Source organism: Crocodylus porosus, unplaced genomic scaffold, assembly GCF_001723895.1.
Source record: "Crocodylus porosus isolate Cpor-Errol unplaced genomic scaffold, CroPor_comp1, whole genome shotgun sequence".
NCBI classification, from domain to species: Eukaryota; Metazoa; Chordata; order Crocodylia; family Crocodylidae; genus Crocodylus; species Crocodylus porosus.
In genome coordinates this window covers 45,248,194-45,268,960 of record NW_017728910.1, presented here as the reverse complement: position 1 = coordinate 45,268,960, position 20,767 = coordinate 45,248,194, and the positions used below count along the sequence as shown (strand labels likewise).

Here is a 20,767-nt window from a genome sequence, read left to right as displayed (position 1 = left end):
GGCTGGAAGGGACCTCGGGAGATCATCGAGTCCAGCCCCCTGCCCAAAGGGCAGGAAGTCAGCTGGGGTCATAGGATCCCAGCAAGATAAGTATCACTAGACCTGTGCCAACAGACAAAGGCAATGAGGTGAGGGGAGCATCATGGATTTGCTCCTGTTCTGGGTCAGCTAAATGCTCATGAAAAAAAAATCTACTTGTAGATAATACCACTTCTTCTTGCTTTCCTGTTTTAAGCCATGCATAAAGTCCTCAGAAGAACATACACTTTTCAGTCATCACCCTGGCAACTTGAACCAGTCCTGCCACGTGCCCTTCCGCCACCCTCTCTCAGCCCCATAACCGACGGTATGAGCGGCTCACCTTGGACACAGAACTTGAGTTCCTTGGCATCGGTGACCACGGTGGAATGCAGCTTCTCAGGTACTTTCTTGCTCATCCGGTTGTAGCTGCGCTGTTTCTTGGTCTCTCCCCACAGGTTGGAGCCCCCGTACATGCTGGGAATGTTGAGGACCGCGATGCCCTCCAGCGAGGTGTTGCTCAGGTCCAGCAGCGTTCCATCACACTGGCAGGCACACAGACAGGCAGGCACAGTGAGGGATTAAATACTTAATGGCATCCTGGATTACATATCGAGCAGGGCACTGCACCTGTGGGCAGACAACAGTGACACAGAGACTGCACCAGTGCATGGCCTCAGGGAGCCAGGCTCTTAGGGGTGCTTCTGTCACCTCAAGTGCTGGAGGAGGGCAGGGCAGGACAAGCAGTGAGATCTCTGCTGCAGAAGGACGTTCCAAATGGCCTCAATACCGCGATAAGTGTCACACGCAAACGGAAAAGGCAGCCCCCTGGTAGGAATCTCACCAATGCAAGTCTGAGAATGAAGGGGTGGTTGTAAATAATGTCAGCTCCCAGGTAGACCCTATGGGCACATCTATACATGCATGAATGCACTTTTCCTAATGCACATTCAGTTCAGTACCTAATGCGAAGTTCTAAATAAAGCAGGTTAGGCTGCCCTAGTACACAGTACTGAAAGCACATTTTTAAAGTGATGCTTAATGCACAGTAGCCTATTTTACATAGCATAATTACATAGCGCAAATACACAGTTTTGTGTGATGCTTTAATGTGAAGTAAAATAGGCTACTGCGCATTAAAATGCACATGTAGATGCACCTTATTTGCCTTTCTAGAAGATTTGCTTTGACCCAGTGAAATTCTGAGTGAAATTAGATGATGGTCTAATGCACTGGTTCTCAACCTTTTTTGTACCAGGACCCATTTGTAAACATCATTGGCCAGTCCCAACCCAGTGCTCTTCACTCCTACCCTTTGCCCCCAGCCCCTCAGTGTGTAGAGTGGGGGGGGGGGTCCAAGCAGCCCCTTGCAGGCTGAAACTCTGCCAAACAGCAAGGGAAAAGCCCTGGTTTCCCATGCTTTTCTCTGTTAAAGGAAAATCCATTTTTAAAGTTTATTCACAACCTTGCAATTTACTTTTGGGTTGGAACCCATGGGCTGAGAAACGCTAATCTAGTGGTCCCTTGTGGCCAACCAATTGGTAACAATTTTTAAGCAAATCTCTTAGGGGAGAGAAGGGTCAAGTTTTTCCATCTGAATGGCTAGTGACCGTTGCTGCCTGGATAAGGGTGGACGCCAGGCAGTGTCTGGAGGAATCAACAGCGAAATGCTTCCAGGGGCACTTTGGGTTTGGCCTCGATTCAGCAAGGTTCCAAAGCATGTGCTCAACTTTCAGCTTATGAACAGTCCAGTTGAATGGTCATGTGCTTGGAGAGCAGAACATGCTTAAGTGCTTTGCTGAACCAAATCCAAGGAAGCCGAAGTTGTTGTCTTCCAACATACACACACAGACAGCACGTCAACACTCTGGCTATCACTCTGGGGTCTGTGCTGTGCTGGCTCCTAGCCAAACCCCTGGATATAGCTCAGGAATCGATCTCTTAGGCAACTCAAGGGGGGCTCGTGCTTGGCATCTACCTCTCCATGGTGTGTCCTCGGCAGCTGTTCAGGACACTCAGCATCCAGCCCTTTCAAAACCGAAGCTTGATAGTCATAGCCTTGTTTCCTCCTTACACCCCTGTCTGCTTGCCCCTGATACATAGGGCTTGGCCTCCTCAGGCCGCAAAGACCCACAGGCCTGCATTTGTTTCTTTTTCAAATACATTTCATGAGTCTTTCATAATTACTCCAGGAGTGTACACAGGCTCTGGGGAAAGCATCAGATAAATCAAAACTGACGCAATCTCCACTCCAGCCTTTGCTTTACAAACAATGACACTCTCCCTGTGCAGTCTTCTCTTTATTGGAAATTGGGCCAGAGAGGCAGGCTTTGCCTTGTGTCCCGTAGAGCCACAGAATCAGGTTGTCAAGGAATAAGCTAGGAGGAAGTTAATTTCAGATAAGATGGCCTATGTTGAGAATGTCTTGTCACTACCTCTTAGACTTAACTACCTGCTGCAGGGACTGTGAGTACAGTGAGCTCCTCTGTTCTCAGCTGTCACAGTATGACACAAAAGGAGAGATGATCTCTAATATACGCAAGAGCAAAGCCATAAGCAGCTTAAAGTGAGAGCTTCTCAAAAGATTTCCCTCTTAATATAATTTTAATTAAAAGGGCTGGGGTTGGGGGTTTTTTTGGGGGGGGAGGGTGGTTAAACTTCATGGAATAATTTCCATTTTGTAGAACAATGTCAACAAAACCAGCTCCCATTTTCTAACAGAACCTTAATCTTCTAACTGAAACAAGGTCTTCAAAAACCATTTAATTTTCAGTTTTCTACTACATATTTGTTCAAATACCAACAATTTGTTTGCTGGAAAATTTAGGAAAATTAAAAATGGAGTCTGAAATTTCCCAAGAAAACCAATTAGTATTTTTCAGCTAGTTGTTTTTAAAACTGGCACCATTGCTGGAGAGCTGCTATCAGCACTACCCATCACTGGTAAAGAGGCATGTGCAGTATGTGGACTTTCAGAGTTGTGTGTGTTACTATGTGAGCAAGTCTGCTTCTAATATTGCAGAGCAGAGCATTTACACAGAGCTCTCAAATACAGTTTAGTTTTAGAGAGCCAGGGACAATTCATTCTTTTTGTTCTTTCTTTCTTTTTAAGCTATAAGAGCCTACATTTCTCTTTTCACAATGTATTTTACATAAAAACTTTAAAAAAAAGAGAAATCTTATTAGGTAATTTGTAGCAGCTGTCAGAGTGACTTCAAGTGGAACTGATGTCACTAAAAGGAAAGTTTTTCTAATCACAAGTCAATCACCACCCTGTTCTAGGTACTGCGGCTTAGAAATATTCCACTTATCTAATTTTCCCTGTGCCTTTCTATTATTGGAACTTATTTTAGGGAAGAAATTGTTCTGGCCATTTAAAATCTAGAGTAGCACTTTGATCACTTTGATAACTGGATACTGTTTTTTCAAACAGGCAATTTGGAAAATAGAATTGACTCTGGCAGAAAATGATATTAAAAAAGGAAAAAAAAATGCAAGAAAAATGGCAATTTTGGAGACTCTGTAGGAAAGCAATAAAATGTTGCTTGGAGTTGTTATTAAGGATTCCACAGCATTACATAGGAAAATTGCATTATTTGAAAAATTATACTTAAAAGTCCAATATTTGTATTTGTGGTTTTCCTATATGATTAGAGGGGGAGAACATGTAAATATAACTGTAATGTTTTAATTGTATAATTCCTTTCTTTTCATTCAAGCTTGCAGGGAATTTTGTATCTTAAACAAAAACACTTGGTCTGTGAATTCTGCCAAACTTTCCCAAAATACTGCTATCCACACATCGTTATTTGTTGACTTCTTTTGTAAAAATAAAGGGGTCTTTTTTCAAGGTAGAAAACTAGCTTCCTTGACCTGGCTACAACAGCCATGAATGTAGGGTGTGAGGGGGAATCTCCTTTTTAAATTGTGAATGTGTTTCTCCAGGATGAAAGTATTTGTTCTTTTGCCTACTAAGCTATGGATCATCCAGGATTAGAAAAGTTATTTTTCTTTCGATTCTGATGAGGTTTGTCCTCGATGTTGCTTTACAAAGAAGAAAGTGTACTAGATAATAAAGAACTTTACATTGCTAGAATTTTTGACACTCTCTTTCTTGCTCAGTGAGGGCCTCTGCTTTATTTGTAATAAGATTCAGGGTCAAAAGCAGGAAACTAATTATTTGTTACTGCATGCATACACATGTGACTGTAGAACTGCAAGGGTATACATATATGTGCATACTCATATGCATGTATGTTTGTATATACATGTGTGTTTTCTCCTTCATCATGCTTGGAGCTGTTTTTTCAGCTCAGCTTCAAACATGAGAAGCCAGAAATGTTCTGTGTATTTTATGTCATAACCTGTGCTTTGGGGGCTTACAGCTTGGAGCCCCCAGAAACGCTGAGGCAGCTGCAGCAGCCACTGAGTTGGGGCTTCTTCTTTTTTTCAAAGGGCCAGGAGCTGGGGCAGGTGGGGCAGTCATGGGGGAACAGGCAGGGATCCCCCCATGTTCCCCTCCCCACTCCTCCACCCCTACTTACTAGCATGGAGTTTGGGTCCATCTCCTTGCAGCAGAAAGCAGGGACTGCTCAAATTGCCTAAGCTCTCCAAATCTTTTCCAAATTGATTCAGAGAGCTTCGAATCGATTCGGACCTTTTCACTGTTCTCCTGATTTGATTCAGATTCAGTGATTTGGCCACTGAATTGGGCCGAATCTCCTCTCAATTAAATCAGCACCTGAAGCTTTGAACAGCCCTACTCTCCAGCATGATTCTTAAGGTAATAATACTTTTTTTTTCTTTAAAAATTACTTTGATGTGTTTGTACCACACCCAGAATAATGTGCTACTGGCCCATAATGAGAGATTGTAACACTCAATATAGAACTACAGACAGTGAGGGTTGTAAGGGACCTCGGGAAGTCACATCTAGTCCAGCCCCCTGCTCAAAGTAGGACCAGCCCCAGCTAGACCATCCCAGCCCAGGCTTTGTCCAGCTGGGTCTTAAACACCTCCAAGGATGGAGAGTCCACCTCTCTGGGTAACCTGTTCCAGTGTTTCACCACCCTCCTCGTGAGAAAGTTCTTCCTAATATTTAACCTCAACTTCCCTTGCTGCAACTTGAGCCCATTGCTTCTTGTTCTGCCATCTGCCAACACTGAGAACAGTCCAGCTCCATCCTCTTTGGAAGCACCCTTCAGGAAACTGAAGGCTGCTATTAAATCCTCCCTCAATCTCCTCTTCTCCAGACTAAATGAACCTAATTCCCTCGGCCTCTCCTCATAAGTCAAAATATATATTAATATATTAATTGGCCGAGCCAAGCATGGTCCTGCACTTAACACCATGGCACTTCTCTGTCTGTCTGCCCATACTTCAGTCAATTTTGAATGCCACATCTAAGGGCTCAAACCCAAAAGCGTGTCAGAAAGCAGCTGTTAATCATTAATGCACACATACATACACACACGGAGGGCTTGTGTATATCACTGCTGTGGCGATTTCGAGACAGCTGCTGAGAAACAAACCTCTCCCCCTTGCTGACATATGCTCAGATTTGCTGTAGAGAAGGCACAGAACCCACCCAGAATGGTTAACCCCATTTGCAGATGGAGCTGGCATACACCTATGTGCAGAGTTACCTAAATGCAGCTTTGGGCACTCACGTGCAAATTCAGCTAAATGCTGATTAAAGCTTCTAAACAGGGATTTAGAGGCAAGGCTTAGAGAGGTACTTAGTCACCCAAAGAAGCAGATAGTCACCTAATGGGGATAAGCTTTACTGGCCCAATGTACTGGTATAAGTAAATCCATATTGGCGGGCAGTGGTTAAGACATCTAGTGGTTCCAGAGACGCAACACCAAGCTCTGGATTTGTGCCGCAGGCTGCCCCCATCAACCTAGCTGTAAACAGGCACCTGATTGTTCAGGTTGCCAAGTCAAGTGGCTGGACTGGATGTTACATGTATCATGGCCTTGTGTGCTGCTGGCTAAAGAAACTGCTAGTTCTTAAACCTTGTGGGCTGTTTGGCTTGGGCAGACTCTCAGCGTGTGTCGACACTGTGGCAGTTGCATTATTTCAGCAGTGCCAGGGTCGTTAAAGTCTGTGCACCGGGCCTCTGGCCCTCCCATTTCACAGTTTAGCTCCTGGAGGCCTTGTGGAAGCTGAGGCAGAAGGGACACTGTAGATTACTGGCTTGATAGAGCCATGGTGGCTGAAGAGATGAAACAAATGAATAAACAGAGACAAGAATAGCTGGGAAGAGGCACCAAGATTGTCCGCTTGGAATGCTTTAGATTAAACATTACTGCTGTGAACGGAGAAAGAGCAGGGGTCCGTGCCCTTGCCCAGCAGGAACATAAGTTCCTAAATCCTGTAGATGCCACCAACTTTCTTTGTGGAGATGAGGGTACTAGAAAGAAACACCATCCACTGTTAAACAGGATAAGCAGGATGCTGGCACGTTTGGGAAGGCTCTAAGAATGTGGTACAGATGCCACATATATATACACACCACACCGAAGGCCGTCCAATGAGCAGAGAATGTTTTTTTTCCCTTCTTTGACCCTCCTCTGTTTGTGCGCCAATGTGGTACAATGGTCTCTTTGAGAAGGGGCAGCTGATGGGGTGTTGGCAGGGAGGCTGGAAGTCGAAATTTGCAGCTGGGGGAAAACCAAATTCATTTCCAGGAGCTATCCCATAACGGATGCCAATTTCCAAAACAAAACTGCCATTTCTCTGCAATCACGACAGTTGCCTCAGAGCTGGAGGGAGCACAGGCTGCTACTTTCAGCTTAAAATGCTGCTAAATTAACACTTTCTTGCCTGGGATTGCAATTTGTATGCTATGTAATGCACACCTGCAAGTGATATGGAGTGCCGGGGAAAACTGACAGTGCATTTGCACAAGTCGTGGAGGGAAACCCTGCCTGGAGAGCCTAGGGGTGAGCTGCCGTGGAGTGCAGGGCAGAGGCCAGAGGAGAGTTCTGGGATGTTAGCAGTCCCCTTCCCCACCACCACGGGCCCCTGGCAGAAGCACCGTGTGTTTGGAGGATTATGTACCACAACAGTCTGCCTCTGCATCCTGCATTTCCCTGCCCTCAGACATCATTCAGAAATCAATTTTTTTGTGATTGGCCTCTCTGTTTAGTCAGCCTATGTTTCTGCCATGCAAGCTGGCCAGAAGAGTGCTCTGGGGAGGCCATCCAGTCACAAGATCAGGGAGCTGTGCTGGGTCAGAAGTCCACCAGGTTATTCAATCAGAAACCTCTCCGGTGCTCAGCTGACCTGTCCTTCAGCATCCGTAATGACAATGCCTTGCCTTCCATTTGATAATTATTCTGTTGCCCAACCACTCGGTTTCTTGTATTTCTGTTTCTTGTATCTAAGCTAAATTTAGCCCTTCTTAATGACAAACTCCTGTTTATTCCCCTGTGTGAGGTGAATGATTTCCCTCCTCCAATGATATTTAGTGATGGATAGTGTCCATATCCCCTCTAGACCATGCAGTGAGCTCCCCTAACCTCTCCTCTGTTGCTATAACTATTTAGTATTTCATTATGGTAATGTCCCCATTAAAGGTCTGGGTCCCATGTAGCAGGATCTGTACAGGCACGTGACAAAGATGACAGGCCCTGCCCTTAACGCTCATGACCCTGCAAGTCAGACTGGGTGCCACAGGTGTGCAACAGGGACCAAAAGGTGGGGGAGGTGGGCTGGGATGATACAATGAACATAAAGCAAGCAGAGTGGACCAGAACATCCAAAGCCTCAGCCTGCTCCTTGCTAGCTAATGCCAGCTATGGGTGGCTTCTTGTATGTCTATGGGGAGACAGAAGGGGTAGTATAGGAATTGGGCACAGAGATCCTCAAGGGAGAAGCAGACAGGCAGATGGTAGGGGCTGGCATCACTGCATCCCAGCAGGGCTACATGGAGAATGGCTAAGGACAAGTTCTTGTGACTGATGTAGCAGGTGTAGGGCTGGTTTTAGGGTGAGCAATCACAGCCCTCTGGGCTCAGTCAATGCCAGGCACCCAGTAAGCAGGTAGAAGCAGAGAGAGACCCATGGTCTGCTTGGGGTCTCTAGGAATCGAGTCCCAGCTTGGTATGGTGAAGCAGAGGGAGCTGGCGGAGGGACGCAAAAGGAGTGGTGTGGTCAGGGGAATGAGCAAAGAAAAAAGCTGGTGCACCCTCCTGTCCTCTGTGCTCAGCTACCCAGGAGCCCCCCAGATGCTAAGTCCATTTGTCCAGCACCTCTGTCTCTTCCACTTCCTGGGACAGAGGTTGAGGACATTTTTCCATAACAAAGGGAGGCAAATGCCAGAGCTAAAGGTAAAATCCCACGGCATTTCTATGCCTATGAATGGACTGAATATGTGGTGCCGTTTCTGACTAGCTCAGGTGCTTCCATGTTACCTCCCTGTCCCTGAGCTATCTCTGGCCTTCATTCTCCCACCTCCCATGCAGGTCCACAGTGCTGGATTTTCCAGGCAGAAGCAGGCAATTCCCCTTCAGCTCCCCCCAACCTTTCCCACACATACTATAATTAGGGGGCAAGAGACACTCCTCCAGGCTTGGGTGTCTTGGGATTTTCTTTGCTGGCATGCACTCGACTAGGACATGAATTAAATTGCAAGCAGCCCAGCTTGCATGGCCACTTCCAGGTCGGCCTTTGTGTCAACTGACCTTTTTTTTTCTCTTGCCCTCATGAATAAATAATAAATGGCTCATTTATTCTGAGATAAGAAAAGCAGGAAGTTTACAAAAAGCACAGCACAAAAACACCACTGCGAACTGTAAAACGCCATGGCTCATAGCAACCGCTGGCAAGCAGCTCACCCCTCCGCCTTCCTCTAATTAAAGGCTGTTTCCATATAATCCAAAGACGGCTGTGTGCAGACACAGAGTTTACAGAGAAAATATTCCAGGCACACTCTCAACTACAGCTGTAAGGAGGAAAAAAACAGGACTATTCTGTTCTCCTGCAGCTGGCTCCAGTTACAGCCAGCTCCCTGATTCGAGATGTCTGGTGTATGTTTAAAGAGACTCCACCTTCCCATATACAAACTTTAACAAAATATTTTACCAAACTGGCTCATCCATTTCCTCTGATCACTGCCGCTAATCAGTGGATCAGCTTGTAAACAGAAACTTGTTCCATTATAAGCAGCCTGCCCCCTAGCCCAGGGTGCCAAGTGATATCACAGCCCAGTGCGGTGACTTCACCAGTGTCAGACTGCGATATCACTAATTGAATCTGGAAAAAGAACGGCACTTTCAGTGGAGAGTGCTTCTATTTACATACCGACAGCTCAGGAATCAGCAACACAGAGCAAAAGGATGCGATTGTTTCATGGGAATTTGCTGAAATATTTGCAAGAGGCTGCGTAATTGGTATGTTTCAAGTCAGAAGCAGGGATTTCTCACCACAGCGCTCTCATTATTCTTATGTATGATATTCATTACAGTCACATCCACTCAAGAACCAGGTCCTATTGTGCCAGGTGCTGTACAAATACACTGGAAGAAAAGCTGTCTGGCTTGAGGTCGCAGTCCAATTATCAGCTATAATGTGTATTGGTAGAGATGGAAAACCTACCTTTGCTCTGAAGTGGTATAGTAAGGACACAAAAATGGAAGCAGGAAGGAACGGCATTGCTGGGCCTGCAGTTAATATTTTCCAAAATGCCTAAATATATTAGGGACCTGACCTGAGCCTAACAATGCTCGAAGTGCTTAAGTGACTTGGGAACCTAAATCTCATTTTCAAAATGGTTGTTAGTATGTAGGGATGGATTTTCAAAGCTGCTTAAACTCAGAGGTGTGTCCAGGGGGCATTTCAAAAGCCTCTGAGACCGCTGGACGTGCAGCCTCCACAGACTCCACTAGGAGCAAGGCCTTTACGTGCTCTTCTGAATCCCACCTAGCACACCACTGCATTTTCCAATCTTTCCGAGTCCCAAGTACCTATGGACTGCTTTCATGGTACCCTGGGTTTGCTGCCAAGAGGCATGCCCCTCGCCCCTCCCATTATGCTAAACCTGGAAATAAGGCAATGAAGTGGTGCTCAAACAGGCTGGAGAGGGAGAGAGAGTGCTCAAGACTGGTGACAGTGGGGTCTCCAGGGGCAGCCTCACTTCCTCAGATCCAGGTTTTGTGTGCAGTGTGGTTGCAGGGGGCAGAGCCATGCTCCTTGGCATGGTCTCCAGCACTCTGGAGAAAGGGTGTAAAGATCCCTTCAGTCACTTCTGCAAATGGGACTGAGACTTCTCACTCACCCATGCACTTTGGACAAAGTTATCCTCCTCCATCCCCCCAGCTCCCTGTCGTGACCCACTGCCCTGCCACACAGTCCCTCTATGGGGAGATGTCTCACCACCAGCAGGTCAGAGCCAGGCAGTGGAGCCTCGTTCCCAGAGGAGCGAGGCTTGGGAAGGCTACCAACCACACGCTGCAGGGAAGGAAGTGCCCCAGTGGGAACAGCAGATCTGAGAACTCACCTCGATCTCCACATAGTCATGGAGCTTCTTGCAGGTGGCAGCGAAGGTTTCTGTTGTGCCAAATTCAAAGTACCACAGCTTGTTCTTCATCCTGAAACACACAACATGAAGATGGGGGGTGGCTTTTTACTGAGTGGCTCATTGCCAAATCCAGGGACCAGACACGGCTAGCTTTCTGTGTTCCTGCTCAGCCAACCCAGGGCACTCAGGCCTTGAAGAAGAGGAAACATGGCACTAAGACAGGAAGACTGCACCCTGGTGCTGCTCAGTCTCTTCAGACAAGCGCATGCCCCCGAGAGATAGGTGTCCTTAGCCAGGCAATCATCTAGGGCCCTGAGGCTCTCTGATTAGGGGATGTCATGGCTGTTGAAGTCCAAGGCATAATGGAGCTGAGGTTTTCCGGGGCAAGCATACAGCTTTCAGGCTGTGGATGGAGACCTTTGACAGCTTTGCATATGCAACCTGTGCTCTGCTGAGCTCCTTTCTTGCTGAGCTACTCTGTGCTGGGCATGAGGTTGGGAATCCTGAAGGGAGTCACTCCCATTTTGGCCAGTCAAAACTACCACAGAACCACCTTCTACGTGGGATCCTCAGATCCCCCCAGCCAGATCCAGGCAGGACAGAGAATTACCGAGCTTAAAGATTTTCAATGAATGCCTCAGAGAAAACAGCAGCAGTTATAATCATAGCTTCTACAATACAAGCAGCCTCTCTGCCCTGGCCCTTTCTGCATCCCACATGGGTCAACACCTCCTCTCCCCCTGGACTCTGCTGTCTTTGGGAGGGCAGGTCCAGCAGGTCCCAGCACTTACGGCACAAGTCACATCCTCCCAGCTCCAAGGCCCCCCCTGGATTTGAGTATTGGCAAGGCACTGTGGATTGATACAAGGCTGATGGAGGGCCTGAGGGGGACTGGGATTGCCTGGCCCTGGGCTGTGGGGAAGAGCTAGGAGTGCCTGACCCATGGTGTGTGTCCACGTGTGTGCTGTACAGCCTCAACCAGGTACATGCATGTACACAGTACCTGGTTTTCTCTCTCCCTGCCATGTGTATGTTGCTGATTCAAACAGGGAGCCAGAAAGCCAGGTCTCTTGTACTACCAAAGTATCTCACATTAACAACGGGCTAACTTAATTTTTTGCTATAAGGCTGGTGAAGAGAGGAAACAACTAGGCCTTAAAGTTGAGGGTAGGACTAAAATATATGCAGGCCTCACTGTCTTGGAAAAAGAGGCTGAAGTCAGTGAGAAGAGACTGCAGGTGGTTTCATACCCCAATAATCATACTTCCAAACAGAAAAAGGGTTGACTGGCTGGGTAACAGCTCCAAATGCAAGGATCTAGGGCCTTAAAGAGTGATGGATCGCATATGAGTCAGCAGTGCAAAGCTAGAGTAAAAATGGAGTATGCTATATTGGGCTACATTAATAGGACTGCGTGTAGAACAAATGAGGTAATTCTTTCCGTTGCCTTAGCACTGGTTAGGGCCATTTAGGGCACTGGTGACAGCTCCATGCCCCAGATTTCTCAAACAACAGCACTCAGTTTTCAGCAAATGTTGCATAAATTAGACTGCTCAAATCAGAGCTTGGCCTTGAAAACCTACAGCAGGCACCCTCACAAGCTGGCATCCAGTCATGGACATGGTTACATGGCTGTTTAGACTAATTCCCCATTATGAGTTCAAAGCATACCACAAATATCATAAATATTTGGTGGACTGTGTAAGCCGAAGGGTGTCAAGTATGTGGTCTGACTTGGACACCTAGGTGGCCTCACTTAGGTGTCCAAGCTTAACAACTTGGCTGGAGGTCAACAGGCAAGGAGTTCAGAGGAGATCAATCCACGCAAAGGGCAAGAAAGTCTGCCCCATTCAATCAGATCAGTTCAGAGGAAGAGAGGAGGGCAGACAAGATGGCAGTGAGAAAATACAGTTACGATGGGATGCCACGCTAGAGAGAGGGGCTGATTATCCCAAGAAGCCAATGCAAGCAGAACATGCACTAAAGTGCCACTGCCGCAAGGAAGCACAACTAAAATCTGCCAAGGAGCTAACTAGCACTTCTTGAACTAAGGCCTAGTGAAGGCCTGACCATAGAGGAAGTTGTGATTCTTGGAAGTAGTCAGCACCCAAAATGTGGTTGACTTCTGAGAAGTGAGGTCATCTGACAGGACATGGAGCATATCCAGGGCACCTAAAGTACAAATGACTTCATGAGTTTAGCAGGTTCTGCCATCAGCCAGCACCATCGAAAACCAGAAGACAAGGAGATGGCCATACACCCCATGTATGCATGTCCCTTCTGGCGCACAGATGGGCAGTGACCTTTCCTCACTAGCTGCAGGGAATCAGGTTCTCTGCACAATACAATCTATAATATATAGTGGACACAGAGCTGCTATCATTGAAGATATCCAGGGTTTCATAGTTTCATAGTGCTTAGGGTTGGAAGGGACCTAAACAGATCATCAGGTCCAACCCCCTGCCCTGGACAGGAACGAGTGTGGGGTTACAACACCCCAGCCAAATATCTGTCCAGCCTCCTCTTGGAGGCCCCCAAGGTAGAAGAGAGCACCACCTCCCTTGGGTGCCCGTTCCAGAGCCTGGCAGCCCTCACTGTAAAGTAATGTCTCCTGATGTCCAGCCTGAACCTTCTTTCTAACAATTTGTAGCCATTATTCCTAGTAACCCCAGGTGGTGCCTGGGGAACAGAGCCTCATCCAGTTCCCACTGATCCCGCCTCAGCCTTCTCTTGTGGAGGCTGAACAGGTTCAGGCCCTTCAGCCTCTCCTCGTAGGGCATGCCCTGCTGCTCCTTGACCATGCAAGTGGCCTTCCCCTGGACCCTCTTAATGCTAGCGACATCCCTCTTGAAGTGCAGTGCCCAGAACTGGACGCAGCACTCCAACTGTGGCCTGACCAACACTGCAGAGAGGTGAAGGATCACCTTCCTGGACCTGCTCGTGATGCATCTGTGGATGCACAACAAGGGGCAGTTAGCCTTACTGACCGCTTCCTCACATTGGTGGTTCATGTCCATCCTGGAGCCAACAATGACTCCAAGATCCCTTTCTGCCACCGTGTTGGCAAGAATGGAGTTCCCCGACCTGTAGGTGTGTTGCTGGTTCCTTCTCCCTAGATGTAGCACCTTGCACCTGTCTGTGTTGCACTCCATCCTATTCTCATCCGCCCACCTTTGCAACCTATCTAGAACTGGCTGGATGCTGTCCCTCCCCTCCAGCGTGCCCACCTCACCCCACAACTTGGTCTCATCAGTGAATGTGGACAGCATGCTGTCCACACCCACCTCCAGATTGCTGATAAAGATGTTGACCAGTACAGGTCCCAGGACCAAGCCCTGGGGGACTCCACTGGCCACATCCCTCCAGTTCGAAAACAACCCATCCACCACCACTCTCTGGGTGTGACCATCTAGCCAATTTGCCACCCATCTGACTGTGTAGGCATCAGTGCCACAGTCACCTAGTTTTTTTGACAGAATATGGTGGGAAACAGTGTCAAAGGCCTTCTTAAAGTCCAGGAAGATGACATCCACCTCAACACCCTCGTCCACGGACTTTGTGACCTGATCATAAAAGGAAACCAGGTTAGTCAGACAGGATCCGCCCACAGTGAACCCATGCTGGTTGCTTCTGAGCAATACCTCCCCTGCTGGGCCCTTGCAGATGTGCTCCTTCGTAATTCTCTCAAAGGTCTTCCCAAGGTTTAGGAAAGGGTAGGACAGACAGATGTCAGAGTCAGGGGGACAAATGCTACCTGACCCTGGATCTCAAAAGTACGTAGGGTTCAGTAACACTGATGCAAAGGGAGAGTAACAAGGCCTGGCCTCTGTCATGTGACAGCAGTGGAGAATCCTAAACAAGAGTTGCTTTCTTCTAATACTGAACCAAGGACTTAGTAGAAAAGAAAATGTAAGTATTAGTCTTAAATCTGCTTTCCTTCCAAGTGTCCGGTGTTCCTTCTATCCCATCCTCAGTGTTGCCAACACACGATATATCACAATCCTCAAAGCATTTTTTTCTTACAACCTCAGTTCCTCAAATTAGGTGGTTCTGGGACATCCTTGGCCTTTCTCTTCTTTCTTTCATTTTGTTTAGTTTGTTCTTTCTTTCTCTCTTATGTTCTTTTTCTTGTTCTCTCTTTCTTACTCTCTATCTTTCTTTCACATGAGCCTCTCATCCTCCTGGGTTAGAGCCTCAGACCAGTAAACTTACCATGTGCCACAGCAGGGCCCTCAACCACACTGTTGTGCTCTACACAGGCTGCTTCCCTGATCTGAGAGTAGCCATCTCTGCTTGGACCTCAGGCAGGCCAACTGGGTGGGTTAACTGGAATATGCTCAATTTGCTACTTCATATATTTTGTATAAAAACACAACAAACTAGGCAAAAATAATCAAAAGATGTTTCATTAATCCTGTAGTCATTAGAATTAACTGTACATCTCTTTCATATTCATGAAACAAAATCAAGTCTTCCTGAGCATCTTGGCAGTGCATCCAGTGCTTCACTGTAATCCTGATTTATGTTTCTAATCAGAGTCTGCAGGGCTATGAAATAGGAGCTACGTTACCAAGAGCAGCTAGCAGACAGCAGAATTGCAGCCCAAAGGATAGCTTGATTAATGGAACCATTAAAGACCTTTACAAAGGAGAGAGAGAGTCATTAACATCTGTGAAATGAAGAATTTAGAAGGGATCAGGTAGATTACAATGAGCCATAAAGTCAAGTGACTCCCTCACTGCTGCCTGACTAGAAATGCTGCTGCCACTGCCAGACAGTTGGTTTTAAACTTTGGGTGGAGCAGGAATCAAAGTGGGGTGCAACTGCACTCCCCATGGTTCCACTGTTGGATAAGGAATATGCTTATCAATAACTGGAGTTCTCCAAGATGAATTGCTCATGCAAACATTATCACCTCTACGTAGGTTCAGGCTATAAGCCTCCGATGCAAGACTTTTATGCCTTAATAGCGCCCATAGATTGCACTCCAGCTCCACTTCCTCCATGGCCTCCCTTACCTACACAGAGGGGTTACAACATGGTGTGCACTTCTGACTCCTCATTTCCCTCTCAACCATACAGCCTCTAAAATATGCGACTCTGAGGAAGAGGGAGAAGAGAGTATGGGGTTTGAATGTGCACATGGACCTTACATCTCAAAGGACTCCAGTTACTGGTAAATGTTTTCCTTTTCTCCCTTGAGAAGCGGTTCTTGTAGACATTCTCGTTGGGGAGGTGACTTTAACATAGCACCTTCACACACACGGAGGCAGGTCTTGGAGTCCTGTAGGCAGACCAAGATTGAAGGGTCACCATGCCAAATGCAGCATTGTTTCCTGAAGCCTCCACAATGATGTGATGATGAAGACATGTCTTGAGCTCCAGGATGTAGCTCTGCAGACACTGTGGAGAGAAACAGTCTAAGCCCTGGTGAAGTAAGCTCAAATCACTGATGGAGGGACTGATATTTCAGTCTCAATATCCAATTAGACAAGCTGTGGGGACTATGGATGGAGTAAAGTGTGCATTGCCATAGGCTCTAACAGTATGAATCTTATGCAGGGAAACAAGTTGGCCAAACTTTCGAGGAAACCAAGAATGACAGAATGGGAAAGCACAGACCAGCCATCAGTAGGCAGATGATGAGCTGAGAGAGCTGCCAAGTGAGCGTTGATTCTTTAGCTCTAGCAGATAATCCAGGAGATGGAGGACTGGAGTGAAACGTCTGGAGTGACACCAACTGCCAAACTAGACCATTTCATCAAGAAGGCCAGCCTGGCAGAGTCCTTCCTACTGTGGCTAAGGAAGCCCCTGACCAGAGTCAAACATCCTTGTTCTAACTGTGAGGGCCATCCATGCCGAGAGAGGAAGGGAGTGCAGACCTGGAGGAAGCACCTTGCTGTCATCCTGCAGTAGGAGATCTAGGCCTGGGGCAAAGTCTTGGGATGTGACACTAACAGAAGCAATAGGTCTCGGGCCCAAAATAATCTTAGCCACATGGGAGCTACAAGGGTGATCCGAGACAGGCGGCATCTCACCTTGTGGGTCACATGCAGAATCACAGGCTTGGGGGTGAAGATGTACAGATGGTCTCCCAACCATGGAAACAGGAACTCAGCCAAAAGAGAGCTGGCACTAAAGCCTGCTGTGGAGCAGACAATCTGGTGCTTTCTCCCAGTTCGGTTGGGAAACCCCATTCTGCAAGCCACTGAAGAAAAATTGAGTGCTTGATCTCTCCACTCACAATAAATGAACAGTACTGTGTGAAGGTGATCCACTGTACCACTGTGGAGACTGGGAAGGTGCACCTCTGACAGGGGTACATGATAGTGGCACCAAAGATGAAGTGCCTCCCTACTGAAGACAGCTGAGGAGCTCTGCTGACCTGCCAGAGAGCTCCGAGAGCTCACTTGTTAGAGATCAGGGCATGGGCAGCAGAGGAAAATTACCTAATACACAGGTGATATCCAGGGACCTTGTTCCCAGGGAGCCAGGAGCTGGAGCTGAAGTAAGGGTGAACCAGAAGTCAATGCCAAGGTCAGGGTAAGCCAGGAGTCTGAGACAAAGTTGGGGTACGGCAGAAGTCAGAGCCAGGGCTGAGGCATGCCAAGGATCAGAATCAGAGCCAGGTGATTGGGACTGTCTGGGCCAACAAAACTCATTTGGCCCCATTACATAGAATTATATAGACAAAGCTGGAAGGGACCTCCAAAGGTCACGTAGTCCCACCCCAGCCTGAGGCAGGATAAGCCCTATCCCAACCATCCTGTGCAAATCTATTGTCTAACCTCTGAGCAAGACTACATAGCCAGCTCTGACACAAACACAAAGACTAACACCCTAACCTGCCACAGGTAAACAGGAGGACCGTGACGGCTACCGTCCTGCTGCTGTAAAAGTTGTTAATATACACTTGAGAGATTCCAGGAAGACAGCCACGTCCCCACCTAAGAGAAAGCACCCCCACATCTATACCAGTCTGACCATAGGGTCAAATTCCTTCCTGACCCCAAATATGGTGTCAGTTTGACCCTGAGTGGAGGGGCAAGACCCTCTAGTCAGGAAGTCCCAGTAGGAGCACTGGCATACCCCAGAAAACCCCCAAGCCTTGGTGGCAGGCAACACCCAATGCCACTGAAAAGGCTTTTTAAAAAAAACCCAAATCAGCCAGTGATGCACATAGCAACAGGAGGGGGGGAAAAATCCTTCTGGGCCCCATGTGGTAACCAGCAAAGTCCAGAAGCATGGGAAAGAGTAGCACAGTACAGGCTTACTATTCCTAAATCATCCTGGACCAATGCCTATGCATCTCCCCCTGGCTCTGGGTAGGACTGACAGAAACCTGTGCATGACAGGCAGCTGCACCAGCCTGAGGATTTTGGTGTGGGCATCATGCTGAAGTAACAACTTTATTCTGCTGCAGGAGATTTGCAGCAGGGGTGAAAGCAAAGAATAAGTCAACAGACAAATATGGTGCAATGTGCCAAAGATGTGCCTGATGAACTGCTAGGGAAAAGAGAAAGGAGGATCAGGGAAGGGAAAAGGATGTCAACCTACATCCAGCCAGAGAACTTGGATGCGATGACAGCAGATAAAGAACTCAGAGTAGGCAAAAAGGGAAAGTAAGCTAAGCTGGACAGCAGGCCGCAGCAGCAAGCTAACCAATGAACTGCTCCATCCCCTCCAGGAGGTTGGGGACTGAGAAGAAGGAAGGGCACGCTGCCCTTTATTCCCTCACCATGGGCAGCTGGCAGGGGATGCAAGGCTGGAGCATACTCCTTGGGCAGCGCTAAGGCATAAAAGTCTCCAGTCAAAGGCTCAGGGACTGAGCACACCCACAAGGGAGAACGTATGGACAATTAAACAAAGGAAAATGCTTCTTTTCTATAACCTCCGTGTCATTGTTACTTTGGCATAAACAATTTTCAACCCACAGAACAACAGGGAGTGAGATGGAGGTTACCAGATGTCCCAACTTGCTGACTCTCAGCAGTAAGTGATGAGTGCTAGAACAGGCCAAGAGGCGTAGGTGCTGGCAGGGTGATTCGTGGCCAGCCAGCATCAGTATGTGGGACTAAGGATCTTGTTAGGCCAACTGGCAGCTGATGGGGATGTGGGAACTGGGAAGCTGAGAGATGCACTAGGGGCAGGAGCTGGCACCATCTTCTAGGCTAGCCAGATGTGGGACACAGGGCTAGCCTGCAGCAGCCAATACTGGAAAAGGGGTAAGCTGTGTGGGCAAGGGGCAGATGCACTGGCAGTGTATGGTCTGACCAGCCTGCCATATTTAGCTATGAAACTGTGATCTCTTTTGTTTTGCAGAGCTCTGGGAGGACAATCCTGAGAGCAAAACTGGCAACCCACTGCATATGCCCTTTGAAAGGTTCTCAGTCCCCTGCTGGTCACCTGAGCTCTTCGCTTGAGTGGATGCAAGAGTGTGTAGCAGGGTTTCAGTGACCCTGCTCCCTGCCTTTTGCAAACAGAAGTTGACTTCTGTGGTGCCATAAAAATGTGTCTGGCAGCACAAATGCCAACTGAACAGATGCCACAGCCTTTTGCTGTACCACAAGTGCTCGCATTTTGTGGTGGCAACGAGCCTAGTAATCATTTATGCCGCCTTTTTGCTGTTATGTAGGAGACTGTGGGTAGCCTGTGGCTGCTCACACTCTCTAGCCCCCCTGCCCCGCAGGAAGTCCCTCAGCTTCAAGGCTTTGATCCTGTGGGAAGAGGGCCCTGGGCACCTCACCTGAGTGAGGGCCATCCCTCAGTGTGCATCTCCAAGTGTGGAGAGAGAAACTCCCCCCTGCATGCAGAGGGCACTTCAGCCCAAGGTGCAGCAGTGAGAAGAGCATCGGGCCCTGGCATGCCTATCATGCTGCTGCAACCCACTTGTTCTTGGATCTGGCTTTGACTCTGTTCAGTCTGGCCAGCTACCTTCTCACTAAGCCAAAGCAAAGCAAAAGATGACAAGATCACTGTCATCAAGAAATGCTGTGGTGCAAAGTCTCCTGCCACAGCTTCCACCCCAACCCCTGGCATGAAGGAAGGGCAGCTCAGACACAGCGAAGGAGCAGGGTCACGGAGCTCAGCCTGCTCAACAGAACAACCTGACTTACTGTGTTGGCTTCTCATCAAAGGCCTGGAAGCCAGACGGCCACAGAAGGAGAGGGGTCCAGGTGGAGTACTATAGTGCTCCACTCCTTATAAATCCAGCCAGTGCCAACCAAGTAATCACAGAGCTCACATGTGGAAGGGCCACATTAGCTGGGTGACTCAGACGGCTGCCACCCCATAGTTTCTGCAGATCTCCCTCGTTTGCTGGCATTAATGTTAGGCTAGTGAAGAGTTTGGGAACCTCACAAGCCAACTGCAAAGCCGAAGCTTCCATCCCCCTAGCCCCACTGCAGGGTGCTAGCAAGCTTTGGGTTCCTCACTCTGGTGCAGACAATGTGGCAGGACACGCACTGGAGCCGCAGGGCCAGGAAACAGCCCACAAGGGGAATTGGCAGGGAAAGACACAGGCCCAGCCTGTGTTTTACTGGAAGTTGGGCAAAAGCAAGAGTAGAGAAACATTTTGGATTAAAAAAACCCAGCATTTGCTCAAAAAAACTAAAGAGAAAAGCCAGGAGATTCCCATATAACCACCTGCTTCCTCTCTCACCATGCCCCTGCAACATTAGGAAAATGTGGATGTTGAACTCTTAAAAACAAAGCTGTTTGGCTCCGGAGTTTGGCTTCAAGTCACTGAAGTATGAATCCAAAACCACAATTCACATCGAGCTGCTAAACAGGCACCGTCTTTTCTGCAACCTATGAACAGATTCCATTTAGCTAAAATGATTTCTCTCAATATGCATCAACATGAAATTTTAGGCTGAAGACAGTACAGAGCAGAGAACAACTTCCAGGTGTTCTACCTCCATCAAAGAGGGTCCTAACCAGTAGGCTACACAGTCACACTCCCTTTCTGTCTGTGGCCCAAAGAATTTTGAATTACTGCAATCTACGTGGAAGAGATCCATGAGGAAGAGCTAAGGGCTCTGTCACATGGGACACTTAATACGTGTTAAACCTGTGCAGTATTAGAGTTAGAATGTGCTCTGAGCACTGGTGTGGTAATGTTTGCTCCAAATTATAACATGCACAGCTTGCTGACTGTCCATCACAGTGGTGGCACTACGCCAGAGTCTTGAATCAGCCTAGGACCCTGGGGACTGCAGGCAC

The 20,767-nt window shown here is 47.8% G+C and overlaps 1 protein-coding gene across 1 annotated transcript in view; it reads right to left on the bottom strand.

Moving 5' to 3' along the window:
* LOC109308679 (diacylglycerol kinase beta-like) overlaps positions 1 to 20,767 on the bottom strand; it is a 125,676-nt gene that overhangs the window by 28,754 nt on the left and 76,155 nt on the right. The window contains exons 21-22 of the mRNA XM_019533116.1: positions 10,523 to 10,613; positions 362 to 563 (exon numbers count right to left, since the gene is read on the bottom strand). Of these exons, the coding sequence (XP_019388661.1) occupies positions 362 to 563; positions 10,523 to 10,613 (293 nt within the window). The remainder of the gene's footprint in view (positions 1 to 361; positions 564 to 10,522; positions 10,614 to 20,767) is intronic.